The sequence below is a fragment of the Salminus brasiliensis genome, chromosome 2 (assembly GCF_030463535.1).
Source record: "Salminus brasiliensis chromosome 2, fSalBra1.hap2, whole genome shotgun sequence".
NCBI lineage: Eukaryota > Metazoa > Chordata > Actinopteri > Characiformes > Bryconidae > Salminus > Salminus brasiliensis.
In genome coordinates this window covers 47,091,196-47,113,177 of record NC_132879.1, presented here as the reverse complement: position 1 = coordinate 47,113,177, position 21,982 = coordinate 47,091,196, and the positions used below count along the sequence as shown (strand labels likewise).

The 21,982-nt window shown below is 41.8% G+C and overlaps 1 protein-coding gene across 3 annotated transcripts in view; it reads left to right on the top strand.

Moving 5' to 3' along the window:
* The window catches only part of tspan9b (tetraspanin 9b), a 45,855-nt gene extending 25,256 nt beyond the window's left edge, over positions 1–20,599 (top strand). For all 3 annotated transcript variants that reach the window (XM_072672993.1, XM_072672992.1, XM_072672991.1), the window contains 6 exons: positions 14,168–14,359; positions 14,546–14,620; positions 14,740–14,841; positions 16,813–16,944; positions 18,667–18,750; positions 19,919–20,599. In XM_072672993.1, the coding sequence (XP_072529094.1) occupies positions 14,168–14,359; positions 14,546–14,620; positions 14,740–14,841; positions 16,813–16,944; positions 18,667–18,750; positions 19,919–19,990 (657 nt within the window). In that variant the 3' untranslated portion in view covers positions 19,991–20,599. The remainder of the gene's footprint in view (positions 1–14,167; positions 14,360–14,545; positions 14,621–14,739; positions 14,842–16,812; positions 16,945–18,666; positions 18,751–19,918) is intronic.
* Positions 20,600–21,982: the final 1,383 nt, after the last annotated feature.

The window sequence follows — 21,982 nt, the reverse complement described above, 5'->3', positions numbered from 1 at the left end:
TTCACTGCACAGATGGGTTAAAGGCAGAGGCCACATTCCATCTGTGTCCGACACTGATGCTGAATACGGTTGTGTTGTCTTGTGTAGTGTAAACAGAGTCATTACTCTGCTCTTCAGAATCTGGGTTACTTCAAGAAGGAAAAGAGAGAAGAAAAGAAGTCAAAGCAGCGTCTTCATCCAGATCAGGTCTCTGTAGGTCTTCTCTCTGAGTCTGTGTGCCTTTGTCAGCATTCTTCTCCACGGCAGGTATACAAAACAAATGGGGGCTCTGTGAGCTGTATTGAGCGCAGTCCTTTCAGTCTGTGCAGTTTATCCTTCAGCAAGTATAAAAGTAACATTAGAGGTTGGCTCGGCTCATTTTCGCATCACAACAGAGGACAGCTGTGTGTGTTTAGCAGCTGTGTGATCTTTTCACACCAAAATCAGATACAGGCCACATTAAGAACAAGACAGTGTGAACAAACAAAGCCAAAAATCTGATTTTTTCAAGACCATACGCTGATCTACATTACACATAGTTCTGTGTAGTGCTGAAAACGGCTACTTTGAACCCTTTTACATTTTACAAGGTTCTATAAAGCACCGTCTACAAAAAGCTTTTCCACCAAAGTGAAGAAGCATTTAATCATTTAAGAATTCAGTTGGAACCTTGGTTTTGTCCTGGTTTTATGTAGTACCACTACCATTACTATAGATCTCCAGTAAGGTCTTTGATAATAAAGCTTCGGTAATATGCTGTGGGAACGTAGCCAAAATGTCAGGAAACCGGCATAGAGTTGGAGATCAAGATCATATGCCGCTATCTACACCGCAGTTCTGTGTAGTACTAAAAAAAATGGATTCCTTCCCCAATTGAACCCTTCTAGGTGCTGTACATAACCATTTTACAAGGTTCTATAAAGCACTGTCTACAAAAAGCTTTTCCACCAAAGTGAAGAAGCATTTATTCAGGCAGAGAACCATTTAAGCATCCATGTGGTTCTTTAACTTCTATGTGGAACCGCTATCTTTGCTAAAGAACCCTATAAGAGTGAATATTTTCTCACTCCTAAATGCCAGTAAGGTCTCCTATAAGGAGATTTGGGTTTAAGATTAGGGTTAGATTAGGGAAGAGTGTGTGAGGCAGGAAGTGTCTGGGTGTGAGATTAAAGGGCGAATTTCAGTTCGGCTTGAGTGAGAAACTGTCTGTTTGATCTGCGCTGGTTTATTCCTCCTCCTGACGGAATGTGTTTATTTACAGAAATCACAGGCGGAAAACCTCTGTAGCCGAAATTCCCTCCTGATCTCCGGATTCCTCTCCGAAATGTCACAGAATGTTCTCACACACAGATGTGCATAGGAGCTAAATAAGAAAGTCTAGTTCAGCGGCGTAGCTCCCACAGTGTTACAGTGGTCTGTTTGGTCGGTTTAGTAATAGCAGCTTCAGAGATGCTTTTCTTCGCACACACACACATATATATATATATATATATATACACACACACACACACACACACACACAAACACAGACAGAAAGTGCATCAGATCATCCTACAAACAGGATTCATTAAGTCAGAGTGTCGTTTCGCTGACGTTTGCAGTGGACCTGTCATGCTTTGCTTGCACTGTGTCAGTGACCTAGTTTAACTCGGAGCCTCTGCCTGCAGGACTCCAAGACTTGATTTGTCCCTTTCAGCCTCATTCTTTAATGCACTGTTAGAAATGTGTGTGTGTGTGTGTGTGGAGGTATCCGTGTGTAGACTTACGGAGATTGAATATCAACAGAAATATGGAAGAAAAAAGAAATTTTTACATCACCATTTTCCAACCTCGTTTTCCATCTCTCAGAATATGACAAGCTGTGTTTGGTACTGTACCTTCAAGACTGACATATGTACATTAACTCTGATTCTGATTGGCTACCTCTATTTTTCCTTCTATCTGCATAAATTTTTACATACATACTTTGTAGTGATTTGTCCAACAAAATTAAAGATTTGTCCAAGATTTGTCCAAGAAATTAAAATTCTGATTATCCAAACTTGGCTAGAGTGCCCTCTAGAGGTTGCATATTCAGCTCTGCTGCTTCTGTAACTCCTCCTCAATTGATGATGCAAGAGTAGGGCATTTCTCCCTCTGTTTCATAGCAGTGGGCAGTGACTTTCTGAATGCTGGCGCTTCCACTAGTCTCCGCAGCGATGTACGAAGAGCTTCTGATTGGCTCCTTTCTTCCCTCCCCTGCTCCTAACTAAGCCCCACCTCTGCACGCTTGTTATTGAGGCTATGCTGAAAGAGCTGTTGTGCGATTAACTTTAGCAGGAATTCTGAGCTCTTCTTTTACAGACTGCTGAAAGACTAATGGATTGCCACAATTCACAGAAACACAGGTCACGCCCTGAAAACAGGGGGGGGGGGACCAAGCCCACTGTAGTTGGGAATTTAGCAACATGCTAAGTTCAAGTAAGGGAGTAAGCCAGCGAACCTGGATGAACCAGTCTACTAAATGTGCCTATAAGCGAGTGTGATTTGTGTGGCGTTTGGTTTTCGGTCTGATGAAAGGGGGCGTGTTCCAGCGGGAACGTGGCATGAGTGCATGCATTTTATTATATTTTATAAGTCTTTACACCGGATTTATCACTTAACCCAGATGCAGTTCATTAACCAAGACATGTTTGCTATCTGAAATTTGCTTCTTTAGTTTCCTGTGTAAGATGCTTGGCTAATGTTGCTAACAAACACTAGACTCTGGACACTGGAAGTCCAGGCCTTTTTTTAAACACTTAAGCATTCAGCTCTGTTGAGAAGTTGATTTTTGTCCTAGCACATTCTATACCACATCAACACTTCGAAGGATGCATGCATCCATAAAGAGCCGTTTTTGTAAGATCTATGAATGGGAACGGTATTACTTCTCTAACTATGTGCTTTTTTAAACCTCCAACAGGTTCTTCAAGCATACACTGATCAGCCATAACATGAACACCACCTGCCTAATATTGAGTAGGTCCCCGTTGTGCAGCCACAACAGATCTGACCATTCATGGCATGGACTCCACAAGACTTCTGAAGGTTCCTTGTGTTAGTAGAACATCCTTTAAGTTCTGTACATTGTGAGGTGGGCCCTCCACTGATGGCATAATTTAGGTGGTTCCTTTCTAGGTGAACCACTTTACACTTACTGACCACTGCATACCGGAAACACCCCTGACGTTTTGGAGATGCTTCTACATGACCCGGTTGTCTAGTCATCACAATTTTGTCCTTGTCAATATGGCTCAGATCTTTGTGCTTGCCTTTCCTGCTTTTAACACATCACCTTCAAGAACTGACTGTGATGCCTGATGCCGCTGTAGATGAGGACGATCAGTGTTTTTCACTTCACCTGCCACCTGTGGTGCTAATGTTATGGCTGATCGAGTTAGACTTAAGATAAAAATGGTGGGTTGATTTCTGTTTAGGTTTAAGATTACAGAAATGTCATTACGCTGACATTAGGTTAACACTTGCCCATATGTAACAAGTGTGTGTGTGTGTGTGTGTGGGCACCGCATCACTGAGAATTCATATTTCATGTGTTTGACATTAGTGAGCCTGATGGCTCTCTGCTTCATCTTTAATACATGAGTCATAAAGCAGCTCTCCACACTTGCCGACCGGACGCTGAGAATATGCACACACACACACACACACACACACACACACACACAGACACAGTGGTGATCTAGAGCTGTTATCTTCTTTGAAAATGTGTGTGTGTGTATGTGATGCATGTCATTGCTGTAGACTGCAGAATCAGCACTCTGTCTATGTATTGCCTTTTACCCTTTTCATTATTTATTCATCTGCAGACCTAAAGCTCACTTAGAGTTCACTGCTCTCGTCTCCTTTCTTCTCCTCTCCTCTCTTCTCCTCTCTTCTCTTCTCCTCTGCTCTCTTCTCCTCTCTTCTTTTCACCTCTCTTCTCCTCTCTTCTCTTCTCCTCTCTTCTCGTCTCCTTTCTTCTCCTCTCATCTCATCTCTTCTCCTCTCTTCTCTTCTCCTCTCCTCTCTTTTCTTCTCTTATCCTCTCTTCTCTTCTCCTCTCCTCTCTTTTCTTCTCTTCTCCTCTCTTTTCCTCTCTTCTCTTCTCCTCTCTTCTCTTCACCTCTCTTCTCCTCTCTTCTCTTCTCTTCTCCTCTCTTCTCTTCTCCTCTCTTCTCTTCTCTTCTCCTCTCTTCTCATCTCCTCTCTTCTACTCTCCTCTCTTCTCCTCTCTTCTCATCTCCTCTCCTCTCTTCTCCTCTCTTCTCTTCTCCTCTGCTCTCTTCTCCTCTCTTCTTTTCACCTCTCTTCTCCTCTCTTCTCTTCACCTCTCTTCTCTTATCCCCTCTTATCTCCTCTCTTCTCCTCTCCTCTCTTCTCTTCTCTTCTCCTCTCCTCTCCTCTCTTCTCTTCTCTTCTCCTCTCCTCTCCTCTCTTCTCCTCTCCTCTCCTCTCCTCTCCTCTCCTCTCCTCTCTTCTCCTCTCTTCTCCTCTCTTCTCATCTCATCTCCTCTCCTCTCTTCTCCTCTCTTCTCTTCTCCTCTCTTCCTCCTCCTCTATTCTCCTCTCTTCTCTTCTCCTCTCTTCTCCTCTCCTATCTTCTGTTCTCTTCTCATCTCCTCTCTTCTCCTCTCTTCTCTTCTCCTCTGCTCTCCTCTCTTCCTCCTCCTCTCTTCTCTTCTCCTCTCTTCTCCTCTCCTTTCTTTTCCTCTCCTCTCTTCTCTTCTCCTCTCCTCTCCTCTCTTCTCCTCTCCTCTCCTCTCTTCTCCTCTCCTCTCCTCTCTTCTCATCTCATCTCCTCTCCTCTCTTCTCCTCTCTTCTCTTCTCCTCTCTTCCTCCTCCTCTATTCTCCTCTTTTCTCTTCTCCTCTCTTCTCCTCTCCTATCTTCTGTTCTCTTCTCATCTCCTCTCTTCTCCTCTCTTCTCTTCTCCTCTGCTCTCCTCTCTTCCTCCTCCTCTCTTCTCTTCTCCTCTCTTCTCCTCTCCTTTCTTTTCCTCTCTTCTCTTCTCCTCTCCTCTCCTCTCCTCTCTTCTCCTCTCCTCTCCTCTCCTCTCTTCTCCTCTCCTCTCTTCTCATCTCATCTCATCTCCTCTCCTCTCTTCTCCTCTCTTCTCTTCTCCTCTCTTCCTCCTCCTCTATTCTCCTCTTTTCTCTTCTCCTCTCTTCTCCTCTCCTATCTTCTGTTCTCTTCTCATCTCCTCTCTTCTCCTCTCTTCTCTTCTCCTCTGCTCTCCTCTCTTCCTCCTCCTCTCTTCTCTTCACCTCTCTTCTCCTCTCCTCTCTTCTCCTCTCTTCTCCTCTCCTCTCTTCTCCTCTCCTCTCTTCTCATCTCATCTCCTCTCCTCTCTTCTCCTCTCTTCTCTTCTCCTCTCTTCTCCTCTCCTATCTTCTGTTCTCTTCTCATCTCTTCTATCCTCTCCTATCCTTTTCTTTCTTCTCCTATCCTTTTCTTTCTTCTCATCTCTTCTATCCTCTCATTATCTCTTCTTTCCTCTTTCCTTGTCTCTCCTCTCCTCTTAACTTCTCGTCTCTTCTCTCTTTCAATCTTCTCTCTGCTCAACTTATCTCTAATATAACTATAATCACCTGCCCTACATGATCCATCACCAGTTATTTTCCACATGCACTGACTGTTTCATACATACACATGGGAAAGTAGCATGTGCATGTGTGTGAGAGAGAGAGAAAGAGAGAGAAAGAAAGAGAAACACACTTAATGGTAAGCCTTCATTGATCCACAGTCAACAGTAATTCAGCTTAAAAAAATGCTCATTAGGCTGCTTTTTCCAAAGCCCTGCATCATATATTTAGCCCAAGGTGTGTGCCTGTCTGTGTGTGTGTTTGTGTGTCTGTGTATGTTTGTGCACCAGGGATGCTGACTGAATTCTAAATTTTTGGTTAAGACTGTTTATCATCCCGGCTAGAAACACACACTGATATATCACACACTCTTTTGTGTGCAAGGACAAACATAGGCTGTCTGAACTCCTCCTCTCTGACTCTCACTTTCTTTTCATTTCCTTCTCCTTTACATTTTTACACAGCATTTAGGAAGTCACTTTTTCTACCTCTCATTTTCATTTTTATGAGTTTTTTGTGGTAATCTCACACTCTCTCACATTCTCTCTTACATTCTCTCTCACCTCCTCTACATGCGATTAACGTCTCATCTCGGGGTGAGGGGTGAGAGTATGTGCTGGGTATTTGAAAATGTGGCTTTTCTCTGTCATAAAGACACAGTCACAGGCCTGAGGCACACTCAATCACATGCGTACACACTGCTGCAATGTCATTTTGTCTTGCTCCAATGTATCTACTGTGTTCGGTCATATATAAAGTTAAAACTGTCGGAGATGATATTTTCAAATCACTCATTCCTAATTTTTCTGATGAGCTACAGAGCCTTTCAGAATTTGCAAAATACATTGCAAAGATGTGTGTGGCTCCAGTCTGGCAACAGGAGTGAAGCATTCCGTCATTGACCTGTGACATCTTCTTGTGCTTTTCCCGATAAAAATGTCTGAATGTTTTGTATAGTATTGTTGGAGCCGTTAGCCATCTGGTAAGGCCTCTGTATTGTATACACATAACACCCAAACATTCTTATTGTGATTAACCCCTGTGAATCTAAGCTGTCTTATATTTTATCCAAAAACCAATCCTTTATTCTGCCCTCATTAAAATAGACAGATATTAGATAACATTGCTAGCTAGCTAACAAGGCTAAACTGCTTTAACATATGGAATCATCTTTTTAATAATCTTTTTAATAATAATCTGTTACTATTGAATCACACGCTTGAAAGCCACACTTATGCTAGACACAAGCATCAGGACAAGCATCATCGCTAGCATAATACAGAAATCCCTGTCCGCTCCTGCGACAGTTTCAAGCTTTCCTTGACTCGATACACCTGATTCCAATAACTATCCCTTCGAGAGCTGGATCAGGAACCTATATGGCAGCAGCATTATCTGAAACTGCACGGCTGTGGGCCTCTAGCTGGACTGAGAAACACTGTCTAAAGAAATCAATGTTACTACCGCTGTAGCAGACTAAATGGGCTATTTATACAACAACAGGTTTTACATTAAGCATTGCCATACCGTGTCTCTCTCAGTGTAAACAAAACCATAAAACCATGCCTTATTTATTATCCACCAGCACAGCAGTTTCAGCCGATCTCTCAATAAAGGTTGTAGATTATGTGTTGGTTTATTGTTGAGAAACAGGGGAACCAGTTTTCTAGAGCATTTAACTCTAACTAAAGACTCAAAATGACTGAATGAGAGAGGGCAACCAAGAGAACAGGAGGTAATTCCAGCATATTGGTTTCCCAATCTGCTGTCCCGTATGGACTTGGATAAAATTCAGCTGTTGTAAAGTGAGTTTGCTGATATAACTAAAATGAGATTCACTTGGCTCATCTGGTTTCCTTATGTTTACCCTATATTCCACTCTCATTGTTGAGACTTTTATTTGGACATTTCTTCAAATCAATAAATCCACTCATCTGTATAATCACTCAAAGTTTGAAAAGGTAAAACAGGACAATGTCACCAATGTTGTCATGTTGTTATTCTTGAAATTCATGATGTTAAAAAAGAGAAATCAACACAGTGGATCAGTGGAATAAATCTCAGCTTCCATTGCCCAGATGTGTGCCCATCTTTTTGGTGACGTTGCTCATGAAACCATCTAGGCTCCAAAACATGGACATTACATTTACACTTAAGGCATTTAGCAGATACTCTTATCCAGAGCGACCTATTAAAGTGCATCACTGTTGACTCAGAAAATACCCTTAGCTAGTTTGTGTTGGATAGAATCCAAAAGATCCCTCTAAGCGTAGACTGCTAAATACAAAAGTCAGCCTGGAGACCACAACACAACATACACTACACTACGCCTAAGTGGAAGCGGAGGGTCTTCAGTTGGCGTTGGAAGACAGCAGGCATAAAATTATTGAAACTGATTAACAGTGGTACAGTAAAAGAAAAGTAAAAGTAAGCCTTACACTCAATAAAAGATTAAACCAGGAGTGAAGCAGAATATATAAAACAAGTCAAATGACTATTACTGTAAAACCTCCTGCATGATCACCTAAACATAACTAAACTTTATCCTAATGACCAAATATATGATAACTTGACAACATCAACAATAGTCAACATATGGGGTGTCACAGGAGCCCCCTGTGAGTTCAGCTTCAGTGGCCGTTGATGACTCCACTGTGTCTCTTCTGCAGAGTCTAAAAAAAGTGCAAAGAATCCACAAAAATCTCTACGGCCCGTCAAGTGCTCATCCTAACACAACAAAAAAGAACAGTCTGACGTCTTATCCCCGGTTTGAGCAAGCCGCTTACTGTGGTGAGAAAAAACTCACCCCAAAAAGTGAGGAGAAATCTTGTGAGGAGCCAGACTCTAAATGTGGACCCTTTTACAGCTATCCAATTATTCCCATTGCATAAGTGGCAGTTTAAAAAGCTGTGATTGGCTGGCTTAGTTGGCTGTGTCTCAGAGGAAGCACATGCTAGCCTTCTTCCTTCTAGTGCTTGTAGGGTCATAATGATAAGGCGAGCTAGGTAGTGGGTGAGAACTGATATGACTAAACTGCAAAGAAAACACAGAGAAAAAAAAGATTTCATATGTTTCCATTTAGCAAGGAAGAGCTTTGGGTTACACATTGTGCCTTTCCAAATTATGACAACAGTTGATTAAGAAGATTTAATACATTGACAAATGTCAATGTCAAATATATACATTTAAGGCATACATGAGTGGGGGTGTGGGGTCTCTGATCACTCCCTTCAACATAATACCACAATGCCACAAGTTTTTGCCTCAAGCTTTAAACCCTTTATTAGTCATACTACAAAATACAATCACAGGAAAATCATTTATTGGTAAAATTATGTTCTTGGATCGCCCAATGATCCATTCATGAAGTAAATAACACAAGTCAATCAGTTGGTTGACCAGTTAGGGTAATAATAAATATGAACTAGTATTGTATTATAGAGGGGTCACTGTAATACTAATCAAGTTTACTGTGCTAAATGAAATCTGGAAAAGCACCTTCAACTACAGCCATAGACACATGTTATGAGTAAACTGTACAAAATGCTTATAGCTACCTACATCTGGAACATTAAATTCAATCTTTTTTTTTTCTTTTGTTAAGTGTTCAACTGTCATAATCTGCCACCCAGTGAATTAATCTGCCACCCAGTGAATTAATTTGCCGCCCAGTGGATATAATCTACTGAAGATGGGTTTTACACAGTTTTTGTTAAAGCAGTTTAATTTCATAAAAAGGTCTACCATGCAGTTACAATGCCTGAAGTAAGCTGTAGTTTAATTACACTCTTCCTTAAAGATAAGCAATAAAGGCTAGCATATGTACATAACTACTCCATATGAAGAAACACTGTTTCAGGCTGGATTTGTTACAGAATTGGATTGGATTCACTCTTTCTTTCCTCTGATGTCTATACTCATCCATACTGATATGTCATCTCTGTACAAATATATACTGCATGGAGATTTCACTAGATAATACTGCAGAGACTGCATGGCTGGTATGAACAATGAATATAAATTCTTTATTATTATCTGTCATGTGCTCTTGTGAGTCTTGTCTAAACTGTTTTGCTTGGCCAGGTCTTATTGCATTTTGGACATCTATATTGCATTAGCGTGAAATTACTTGTATAAGCTCCAAACGTGGATTTTTGCAAAACGCATAAATAGACTTGCTCTGTTTCCCACACAGGCTCAAACTCGCACCAACAGTGATGTGCCACCAAACGGCGCAAACTGTCATTAGCATTTATATAACTTGCAGCTGGGAGGTCTGACACAAGTATCTCTCCTTTTTCTGAAAGTCTGTGAAAAACTGAAAGTCACTCGCTCACACACACACGTATATCCTTTTTACATCCTATACAAATGTGTGTACAAATAAGCATGTAATTTGAGAAATCACATACCCTAAATTTACTCTTGTATCTCCATTATAACCACGTCGCTGATAAAAAGGGGATTCTGCCTGATCGTCTGTGTAAGTGAATAGCAGGGCTGTTGCTATTGATACTTGATTTATAGGGCTATAGGAACATGCCTGAAGGCCACCTCCTCCCAATCCGACGTCCTATAAATTCCATCTCTACCTTGTTCACACGTTCATGTTCAACCTACCACCACTCTGTCATCTCTCGTTAACTCAGCCATATATCTCATTCATAGCTCCACCTATTAGGGCAGGGTCCAACCTTCTGCCACAACCAGAAGCCACCCCAACTCCCCATCACCCAGCAACTCATTTAAACCGGACACCTTTATGTTTACTTAGCAGATACTCTTATCCAGAGCGACTTACAGAAGTGCTTCACTGTTTACTACTATCCTTGGCCAGTTTCTGTTGGCTAGAATCCAAAGATACCTCTAAGCTTAGATACTACTAAACAGTATAAGTCAGTATAGAGACCACAATACACTACACTACACTTCCCCCAAGTTCTCTTGGAAGAGGTGGATCTTCAGTCAGTGTTGGAAGACAGCGATTGACTCTGCCGTTCGGACACCCAGGGGGTCTCGGTACTGACCAGTTTTTTACTATTGCCATCAAGTACGGAGGGGGTGGTACTTGTCTTGTCTTTGTAGGCCAACATCAGGGTTTTGAATCTGATGCGGGACGCAGCTACTGAAAGCCAGTGAAGAGAGTGCAGCAGAGGAGTTACCACTTCAGATACAAATCCGATCACTCAAACCTCTTTAGCAGGTGGTCCGAGATGCATTAGAGCCACGTTATAGCAAGGTAAACGCATCCGCCTCTCCAAAACGCATCCCACAACCAAAACCCATCCCAGTACACCCAAAACACCAGTAATAATTGCTGCACAATGAGCACATTTGCATATTCCGTTCCACACAGCAATCAGGAGATGCATTTGACTACCTAGTGTAAATGCAAGTGGCTAAAATCTCATCAGGATATGATGTAGATACAAGTCACATGGAGTGACCTGGTGTGAACGAGGTCTAGATTTCATTGTTCCCCTCTGAGATAGTTGCTACTGCTTGTAGTGTATTAAGCAGTAAAATGTAAACAGTGAACACACTCTCACGTAGGGCATTTTTTATGTTGGGCTGATTAAGAAGAAACAAAACAAAAGGCAACAAATCACTTTCAGGCACTCGGTATCGGGCCTTCCCCCGGGGCGATTCCTAGTTGCCGCCCACAGGCCCAAATAAGAACTTCCGCCTCTTTTACGTTCATGTGTTTGGTTCAGTGTATCAATTCATGTTCATTTGGTTCATGTGTTACACCTGGGACTGGGGGTACTTAAGGAGCCTCAACACCGCCATTCAGTGCCAAGAACTAAACCTTTTGGAGCCTTCAGGTCAGCTCAAGTGATTCACCCTCGTTCAGGAGTAGGTTTTCCCGGTTACTCACACGTCAAGCGAGGTTCGCTCGCTTCAGGTCTGGATACTCAAGTCACCCACCTCCCAGCAAGGTGACCCAGGTTAGGTCGGCCTTGTTGTTTGGTCTAGCTGTTGGTTCCCCAGCTCTCCTTGTCTATGTATTGAACGCTGCTCTATTTCCCGCTCAGCTCCCAACTCCTCCCAGCCCCAGGTTTGTTATGTTCGTCATTTGTGTTGTCACGTTTCGGTTGTGTTCATGGTTTTGCCCTTGCTGCTAATGTATTTTTCGTTCCCTTGGTTTTTGTGTTTGTTTTGTTGAATAAACCCTTTTGCATTTGGTTTCATCTCTGCAAGTGTTCATCCCTTCACGTCTGGCCTAGCACGCCATGACAATCACTACAAAACTGAAAAGCATCTGTTATGGTATAAAAGTACAAAATAAATTATAAATATATATAAACCACTGCATTAAAAATATATATAAACCAATGCAGTGATTCCGCTTGTTTCACGTAGTCTAGAATTAAACACTCAAAGCTTAAGCCCAACCCTCTTGACTGAAAAGAAGCAGGAAGGTCTTCTAGCTCTTGTTTATCATTTGCACTTGCCATAATCAGACACCAGTCAGCTTGAGCTAAGCTTAGCATGACATGTTCCTAACTTGCTAATGACTTTGCAGGTTGTGAAATGTGGTTCCACGTTACGGTTATCAATCTTAGGCTACTGTGCGTTCTCTAACTGTATCCAACTGTAACACCTGTACTGTACACCCCTAAGTAGCGGTGACACAAGCTATTGTCCAGTTCAGCTCAAGTTTCCACAAACTTGGAGCACATTTCAGCTAGATTCCATGTTTGCCTATTTTAAACAGGTCACCTGCTGCTATATACTGAGAATTGGGATTGAGGTCTGCTGATTTAGCTGGTCAAAGCATCCCAGTGTTTCATCAATGTTGAATCGGTCACACACAGACTGGAATGTGGGAGTGTTACTGGACCAAAGTTTCTGTAAGACTAGACTAGACTCTGGAATCTGGTGTAATCCTTATCTGACAGGATGGGTGCGTAACCAAGTTCTAGAAAAGAAACAATGTAAGTTTTTGTTCGTGGAATTTACTCTACTGAAAAAAGATAATCCAGGAAGCTTTTAAAAATGTAAATATGCAGAAACACCAGAGCCGTGTCTCAGAGTCAAGGATGCATTTCTCAGCTGTCATGCCATTGAAGGCTGTCCTGTTTTCTGTGATCCTTCAAAAGCAGCTGAAAAATGTGTCCTTCATTTCTGAGAAATCGAAGCATGCTGCTGGTGTATCCTTTGAGACCTTCAGTCACCCACAATTCCTTTTGAAAAACACTAGAAACAGCTGCGAGGGTGCGAGGGAGTTTAAAATGAAATGTACATTTAACATTTTTTAGTATTCACCGATCAGCCATACCATTAAAACCACCTAGCTAATATTGTGTAGGTCCCCCTTGTGCCCCGAAACAGATCTGACCTGTCTGGTCATGGACCCCACAAAACATTAACGTTAGCCAGCATTAACCTTTTCAACGGTTTGTGCTACAGTAGCTCTTCTGTAGGATCGGAGCTGATGGGCTAGATCTTACTCCCTACGCTTATCAATGTGCCTTGACCCTGACCCTTGACCCTGTTGCCTGTTCACTGGTTGTTCTGGTAGGTACTGACCACTGCATCCCAGGAACATTCTGCAAGACCTGCCTAGTGTTTTGGAGATGTTCTGACCCAGTCGTCTAGCCATCACAATTGGGTCACTGTCAAAGTGGGTCAGATTTTTAAGCTTGTCCATTTTTCCTGCTTCCAACATATTAACTTCAGGAACTGACTGTTCACTTGCTGCATTTTATAACATATTATAACATATTATATATCATAATGTATATCATATATATAACATATGATATATATACCTAATAAGGTAATCAATGTTATTCACTTTATTTTTTTTACACAGGTTTTAATATTATGGCTGATTGATGTATTATTTACTGTATTTTAGTAAATTTTACTAGGGAGGCCCGGCAGAAGAATATGTTGTAAATGTTGTCTTTGATGTGTAAATACTATTTTGTGACTTGTGTGGTGAAAAATGCAGTTTTACAAGCCTGTTTACCACCTTGTTATTTAGTTTTGTTTTTGTTTTATTTTTTTTACATTTAAAAAAAATGTTAGTCATAGCTCCCCCCCAGCACTAGCAATACTCCCGATACTAGGAAGGTAAAAACTTGTCTCCTCCGATACGTGACAAGCCAGCCACCGCCCCTTATCAAACTGCTGCTGATGTAGCATTCCCAGGAAAGGTTCAATGTTTGTCACTTCAACTATCGTATTCAACTCTGCCAAGTACAAATACAGTTTTTTTTTATTCTAGGGCACCTTTAAAACTGTGCATTATCATTGCTGATCATAATTGAAAAGCCCTAGTCAATATCACACAGCATGTAACATTGCACAGATTGCTATGGTTGGTAGAATATTGGTAGGGTGTTTTTCAGTGCAACATTTCACCATTATACTGTAATAATCTGCTCTACATGATCCCTCACCCCTCCTCTCCACTGCTTTTAACTTTAGCTGACCTGCTGTGTTTGGAAATTAAACCATTACACTTCAGTAATAAATAGTAATACCCCTCTCTCTCTCTCTCTCTCTCTCTCTCTCTCTCTCTCTCTCTCTCTCTCTCTCTCTCTCTCTCTCTGTCTCTCTCTCTCTCTCTGTAGTTGTCTGGCTGTGGATTGCTGGGCGTGGGGATCTGGCTGTCCGTGTCTCAGGGCAGTTTCGCCACTTTCTCGCCCTCTTTCCCCTCCCTCTCTGCCGCCAACCTGGTCATCACTCTGGGCTCCATCGTCATGGTCACAGGATTCCTGGGCTGCATGGGTGCCATAAAGGAGAACAAGTGCCTGTTACTGAGCGTAAGTGGTGTCCCACGTAGCCCTCTAGGCTACTTAGTGGACATGAAAAAGTCATACAGTGTGCTTTGAACATACATGGCATAGATATAGCAATTTACATAATCCCAGTATTGCGAGTAGACTTCATTGTATAACTCCCTCAACTTCTCTCTCCCACTCTCCCTCCTCTCTCTTTATTCCCTGCAGTTCTTCATTGTCCTCTTGATAATTCTGCTGGCAGAGTTGATTCTCCTCATCTTGTTCTTTCTGTATACAGACAAGGTAAAGCAAAACACACGCATGCCAAGCAGCACACTCAGCCACAATGACGGAGAGACAGACATAAACAGCGTTACTGTAAAGGCTTTTTCAGACGGTGGTAATTGTGTGCTCTGTTGCAGGTGAGTGACAATGCAAAGCGGGATCTGAAGGAGGGTCTGCAACTGTACAACACTGACAACAACATCGGCCTCCGCAATGCATGGAACATCATACAGGCAGAGGTGTGTGTGTGTGTGTGTGTGTGTGTGTGTGTGTATAGTTACGAGCCAATTTGTTCTATTGCGTGCCTGTCAAAAGTTTGGGGACACTTAGCTTTTCTAAATGTTTTCTTTCGTCGCCTTGCAACAATTTGTCATATTTGATTTGATTACATTCATCTAATTTAACTAATCTAACATCCTATAAATTCCATCTTTACCTTTCATGTGTCTAAGACAACTCTGCGCAAAGCTCCATAACCTTGTCATCTCCCTTTTAACCCTGTCCTCTGTCATTCCTAGCTCCACTCATCATAGGGAGTACTGGCTTCATACCACAAAGCAGAAGCCACCCAAACTCCAGCCCAAAACTCCACAGAGCTCCTCCCAGATTATTTTAAGATGAAGACATGATCCAAAATAGCAAATGATGATTTATGTATTTGTGTACTGGAATAAATGTTCCAGTCTCTTTTATCATTTTAAATTGAATTAGGTTGTTTCTGTTCATGAACGTTTATTACTGATATGTGTCAGTGTCCTCTGTTCCGATTGGCTGTCCTGTGCCTTGTGCACACGTGTTGTTAAGTAAAAATGTTTGCATACTAAGTCAAACTATTTTAGGTTAAAAAATACACTTTTCCATGAAATTGGTTTATTGCAGATTTGATTGTGGTGTTGCTTGTTAATATTGAAGTATATTGCCAGTGTTACTTAAAAACCTCGCTCCCCATTGGTAACTTTACAGGAGAGGCATGAGTCACATGACTGGGGGGCCGTGCAAAGCTCAGAGACACCCACAAACAGTGATGCGACTATTTCTCTAAACCCGAGGCTCCGGGGTTGGCTCTCGCTATGTGGCCAGAAGGCTAGCATCCTCTCTATTGGCTTTCCGTGCTTAGCCATGAAGCTAGCGTCCCCTCGACTGGCTTTTACTACTTAGCCGGTAGGCTATCGCCCTCTCTACCGTCTTTCCCTGCATAGCTGTGAAGCTAGCATCCCCTCTGCTGGCTTTCACTGTATTGCTGGGAGGCTAGCATCCTTTCTCCCGTCTTCTGGAGAGCTTTTCTTTAAAAGGGGCTGAAAGCATCTTCGGGCTCCCAGCCCGGAATGGCAGGTGTAACGGTGACTCCTGTCTTCCTTCCACCACGCACCAGAAAGGTTTTTTGCGCAACAGCGTTGATTAGAAGTTTATACAAAATTATGACAAAAACATGAGATTTTGCTATGGACAAGTAGACGGGAATAGTTCCTTTAACAGATATAATAAATAATCAGAAATAAATAATAGAAGAGAAAAGATGGGACTTACTCTAATCTGTGTCCATGTTCCGAATATAGCAGTGCTATTTCCTCCAGCTTCTCCTTTATCGCTCTGTGGAGAGCGATCTTGTACAAGTCATCTTTTCAATGGATGTTGTTCCATAGTTGACAACTCCTATACATAGGTCCATGGCTCTTGGTGACTGCTTTTTTACATGCATCCAAGAGAATCTTTAGTAGACAGGCATCACCATTGCAGAAACCTTCATTGTTTTTGTAGTAATTCTAAAATTCTATCATCTCAGATGACTTTTGCACAGTACTGTGTGTGTGTGTCTAACCTGTGTGTCTGTGTAAGAGCAAGCCAGTGTAAATTTAAACTAGATTATATTATATTACTGCATCAGACGTGGGTAAGGGTCTCAGACATTAGACATTTTAATACTATTGATTAAGCAATATAACTGCATTACACTGCTGTTGATATTGATCCTGTATAAAGATCTCCAAATACCTTCTGCAGAGCCGTCTACCATCTTATATAGGCTTCTTAGCCTCCTGACCACTCTTCTTCCCCCCGTCTCCTTTATTTCAGCAAGCACAAACATTCCACCTGCAAAAACCTTACAGAGATTGCAGCCATTGCAAACCTGTTACTGCTGTTAAGAAATGTTCCTATAAATATTGGATGAAGCAATAATATCTCTCTGCCTCCCTCTCCCTCTCTCTCAGTGGCAGTGCTGCGGCGTGACTGGGCACACAGACTGGCATGATGCCCTGCCAGATAAGACAGTGCCAGACCGATGCTGTCAGGAGCATTATAAGGAGTGTGGGCGCAATGCCACTAATGTTTTCTGGTCCCGGGTGAGTTACTAGCTGAACAGAAGCAGAAAATCTGAGCAGTGTCTGCTGTGCTACAAGGCTGACCTAATCCTTTAATGCTGGAGCGAGAAAGGGGCATTTTCTGCCCTTTTATGAACTCTTTACCTTTAATAACATGGATTTTTAGATGCTGTCCTCAAGTGTATTTTTATATCTCAAGGCCATTGTGATCTAGATGGCAACATTTAGATATTGCAAATAAATGCGTTTAAATACACACTAAATGACCAAAGGTCAAAGGTGCTCATCCACAGTTTCTTTTGAAATTGAGGGTATCAGTACGGAGTCAGTAATCCTACGGAATTAATAGCCTGTACTCTTACAGGAAGTCTTCACACTAGATGTGCGAGCAAAAGCCAATTATTGACATCGGTACAGACATCCACACGCCCATCTTTGTCAGTTTTAAAGCCTTAAAATGTTTTAAAGCATTAAAAATCTAAAAAAAAGCTCAAATAAAATGGATAAAACCCGATACAGACGTTGCATTCTAGTCTGTGCTAGAATTTCAGCCCTGTTTTACACACACTACGCCTTGCAGTGGTAAAACGTCTGAGTGTTCTCACAGCCGTCAGTATGTCCCAGATGCTTGTCCCAGAAGAAGCATGGAATCTAGAGAATGGAAGCTCCGCCTTTTTCCCGGTGTCTACACTGAAGCTACGAAAACCAGTGAAACCAAAGAAACTCTGTGATTTATACCTGCCTAGTTCACCACATTGTGCTACTTACACATTTTCAAGTAGATCTGCAAGCTGAGCAAAGAAAAAATAACTGATTTGACTGTTTATCTGTTTGTGAGTTCAGTCCGTGCCCTCATGCCCTTCTGGTGTGGGTGGAGAAAGTATGACTGTATGGGGGAGGGAACTCTGAGAACTTAGGCTGGAGCTCAGACAGCTTCCACTTTGAGCTAGAAAGCTAGACCCCTCTTTGATAAATCGATCTAGGAGTGGGAGGAGTGACTGAGTTAAAGGGACCAGACGTGTAGTGGTGGGATGTGGAACGTTGGTCATAGGAAAATTTATAGGACGTGGGAGAAAAATTAGCTTCAGGTAGACTGTATGTCCAGATGTTTGTGGACACCACTTTTAATGAATGCATTCAGATACTTTTGGTTGCACCTATTGCACACATACACAGCTTGTCTTGTCCCTGTAGAGAAGTACTGCCAATAAAATATTAATCTCTGGAGCACATAAACATGATCCTTTTGGCACCATGCCTAATGCCAGGTGTGGTTTAGAGGGGTATAAAGCCCCCCAGTATTGAGCTGTGGCGCAGGCGAACTGTGTTCTCTGGAATGACAGAGCTCCATCCAATGTATTTTGGATGAGCTGGGGAGTTAGGGATGAGGTGGAGTGGTGATCATCCAGCATCCTGACCTTACTAACACTCTTGTCACTGAATGCAGTCAACAAATCATCACAGCAATGCTCCAGAATGTAGTAGAACGCCTTCTTGCCTGGACAATCGAGACAGTTACTCCAACAAAAGCAGAACTCTTTCTAATACCCTTGATTTCAGAAGAAACAATGAATGAGCAGGTGTCCCAATACTTTTTTATAACCCCATATTTTTGGACATGTGGTGAACGTCACAAATCAGTCACCTTTTATTACTAGTCTTATATAAGGTAAAGGAGACAAATCCTCTGAATATATTGCTATATATATAGGCCTTATTGTGACCTTGTGCTTTGACCACTAGGGGTGCTACGAGAAAGTTGTGGACTGGCTGGATGATAACAAGCACCTGTTGGGCACTATTGCTATGTGTGTCCTGGTCATACAGGTATTTGGAACAACACACACACACAAACCAGACTCACCCTGCTACACACATGGAAATGTGCTTGCGACATATTATCACTGTCACGCAAAAACCTTGTTTCTCCATTTTTGTTGTTTTTCTCTTTTTGTGATCATGTGAATCTGTTTGTGAATTTTATGATGAATGGACCAATAGAAATAATCCAAAATGGGTTGTTACACTGACTTCCATTAAAAGGTTGATTTCTACTGTAAACTTGCCATTTACTGTTCAAGGTTTTTGTGTGGCTGCGATGATTCATATGTAATTAATTGACACTGACATTATGCATTGATCTGTTTAATTACAAATCATCATCCAACAACTTAAAGTGACAGTGATATTTTAGCCAAAATTCAGTTTCAGGTTTGTTCTGGAATTGTAAGGCTAATGTAGCCAACAGGTAATGGAAGCTTATCCTCCAACAAATAGCTGTCTGCAGACTGTATTTACCTTGAGTAAGTTGAATGATCTCGGACACACAACAGTACAGACTAGTCAGGCTCTGAAATGACTGCTACCACTGTTTTTAGATGTGCAACATGCTTTTGTCTATTTTTTATATACATAACAATATGGCATACACAGGTCTGCTTGAGGTGACTTGTGGTGATGTAAGGAGTGTGTGATGGTTTAGGCATGTTTTTAACTACAATTACTATTACTATAACTTTGCTATGTTAGCTGCTGTAGCTTATCAAGATGATACATTTTGATTTGCTGAATGATGAATTAATTTTCTGAATTTCTCTTAACTTCAGTGGTTATGAGTGCTTTAACGTGCTAGTGATAGAGACCCTGGGTCGCAAGCTTTACAACACAAACATAAAATTCGAGTTATAATTTACAAAAATAGTAAAGTAGTAACAATCCAGAGCCCTGCATGTAATGTTTTAGGCCACAATTATCTTAAAACCATGATAAAACCAATTCCTTACTCAAAGCCAGCTTACTCAAAACCATTTCAATGACAGTAGCTTTCTGTGATGTAGCTTTTAGAGGCATTAAGAGGCTCTTCAGGCTTACAGTTTCTATCACAGTCATCATTAATTCTGACTAACATGGTGAGTTTCACGTCAAGAATAGGTGTAATTCTCCTTTAAATGTTATGTCTAATCTCTGCTCTGATGTCATTTTCCATGTCCTGCAGCTTCTCGGCATGGCGTTCTCCATGACCCTGTACCAGCAGATCCACAGAGCGGGGAAGAAGTATGATGCCTAGAAGAGCTGCCTAAGGTGTTAAAAAAACAAACAAAAAAAAACAACCAACACAAAAAACTACAACTCCCAGAGCCCCCGTATATGCCATTTCAATTCCTGCTTCTTTCCGTTCCTGGATATTTTACCATATCTGAGGAACGTAGTCTCTGAAATCCTGTAACTGTAATTTTTTTTAATACTGTACATTGAAAACTTATTTCAAAAACCGCTAAAGCGCTGTTCAAGGGCAGCAACGGCCTTTGAGGACTGTCGGGGGGGCGGGGAGAAATCCTAAATGAAAGGAATTTTAGAGAAGCAGAGATGGCTTCTGGTTCGCGGGAGGATTACATTGGGCATTGGGAGTTTTTCTGCTTTTATTAAAGTATTCTCTTGAACTTTGAAGTGACGTACCAGCCGAGGAGATGCAAGAGTTCCTAGATGACGCAGAAGTCTGTCCACCAGTAGAAGAATGTACCAAACACTCACATTCTCACTTTTTCTTTCTCTCTCTGTCTCTCATCCACACCCACACACACACACTCAGAATTTGCTTATATGTACAGTTTGGCACTTATTCACTTGACCTATGTATCCTATAAACATAAGATGAATATACTGCTGTTTATCATAAGCGCTGTGTGTCGGCTCGTTTGTCTGTGTGCATATGTCATGAGTAGGCAGACAGAAAGCGAGAGAGAGAGAGAGAGGTCTGCTGCACGCTGCTGCTGACTGACAATCATGTTGCCTCGGGCCTCTGTTGACCACTGACTCTCGCCGCAGCTCTTTTGTTCCTGCATTCACTGATCTTTTCAAAGTGCGCCTTCCCGGCTGGGGCCAACGAGCCATCCCAGCCTAGTCATTTGGAAGGACAGATCGTGAAACGCTTGGTGGAGAGAGCGAGATGGAGAGATCGATAGAGAGCTCTACTCAAAGCAAACATGAACAAACAGAATGACACTTAGGTATTGGGTATTATTAGAAATAGCCTCATGAGTTCATCTACCATGAACGCATTGAAATGCAGAGGACATATGGATTGGAAACTGTCCCCAGTGTGTTTGTGAAGTCAGTATCTGAGACCGGTCAAAGACACAGGCCTCCCCGGAGAGCGAAAACGATTTGTTTTCCCACTTCCTCGCTGATAATTTCTCCTTTGTTGGCTGCTCCTGAGCTGCGATCGTTTCGTCAGTTGTCTGAAGTAAGTGGAGTCAATAGAGGGATATAAAGGAGATCTATCTGGGAAGAGACTTCCAGTAAAACTTGAACTATGAGAAAAAACTCTAAAAGTTACAGGTGCTTGTTCATATAATGCTCATTTAGCCATTCATCATACTAGTGCTACTCAGAAAATGTAAAAAACGTAAAAAGACCACAATATAAATACAAATGTTTTATATTTATATATTTACACCTAAAGTGATGTATTTCAATCCTTTTTTCTTTTATTTATCCCTCATGAAAATCAAAAATCCAGTATCTCACATTATTATAACATTATATATACATATACACATTAGAAGACTTCAAGTTTGAGTAATTTACTATTCAAACAGTAGAAATACTTGAGTTGACAGTTACCCATGTGTTGTGCCAAGTATTCAGTATTAATGGACTGTTGTCTGGAAGAGGGAAACGTGGTAGGAAAGGGTGCACGAGCAACAGGGATGACCTCAGTTGTGAGAGGCTTGTCAAGAAAAGTTGATTAAAGAACTTGGACTGAGGCTGGCGGCAGTGTATCAATAGCCACCACACACAGACGTCTCCAGGAAATGGGCTACCACTGCCGCATTCCTAATAGCAAGCCACTCCTGAACCAGAGGCAGCGCCAGAAGCGACTTGCTTGGGCTGAGGAGGAAAAGGACCAGACTCTTAATGCTTCCATCTGTTGACGAGCTTTATGGAGATGCCACTTTCCTTTTTTCCAGTAGGACTACTCACGAGACCTGAACCCCATAAAGAATCTAAGCTGATTGCCTCCATGCCATGCTGCGCTGATTTAGTAAACTGTAGTAAA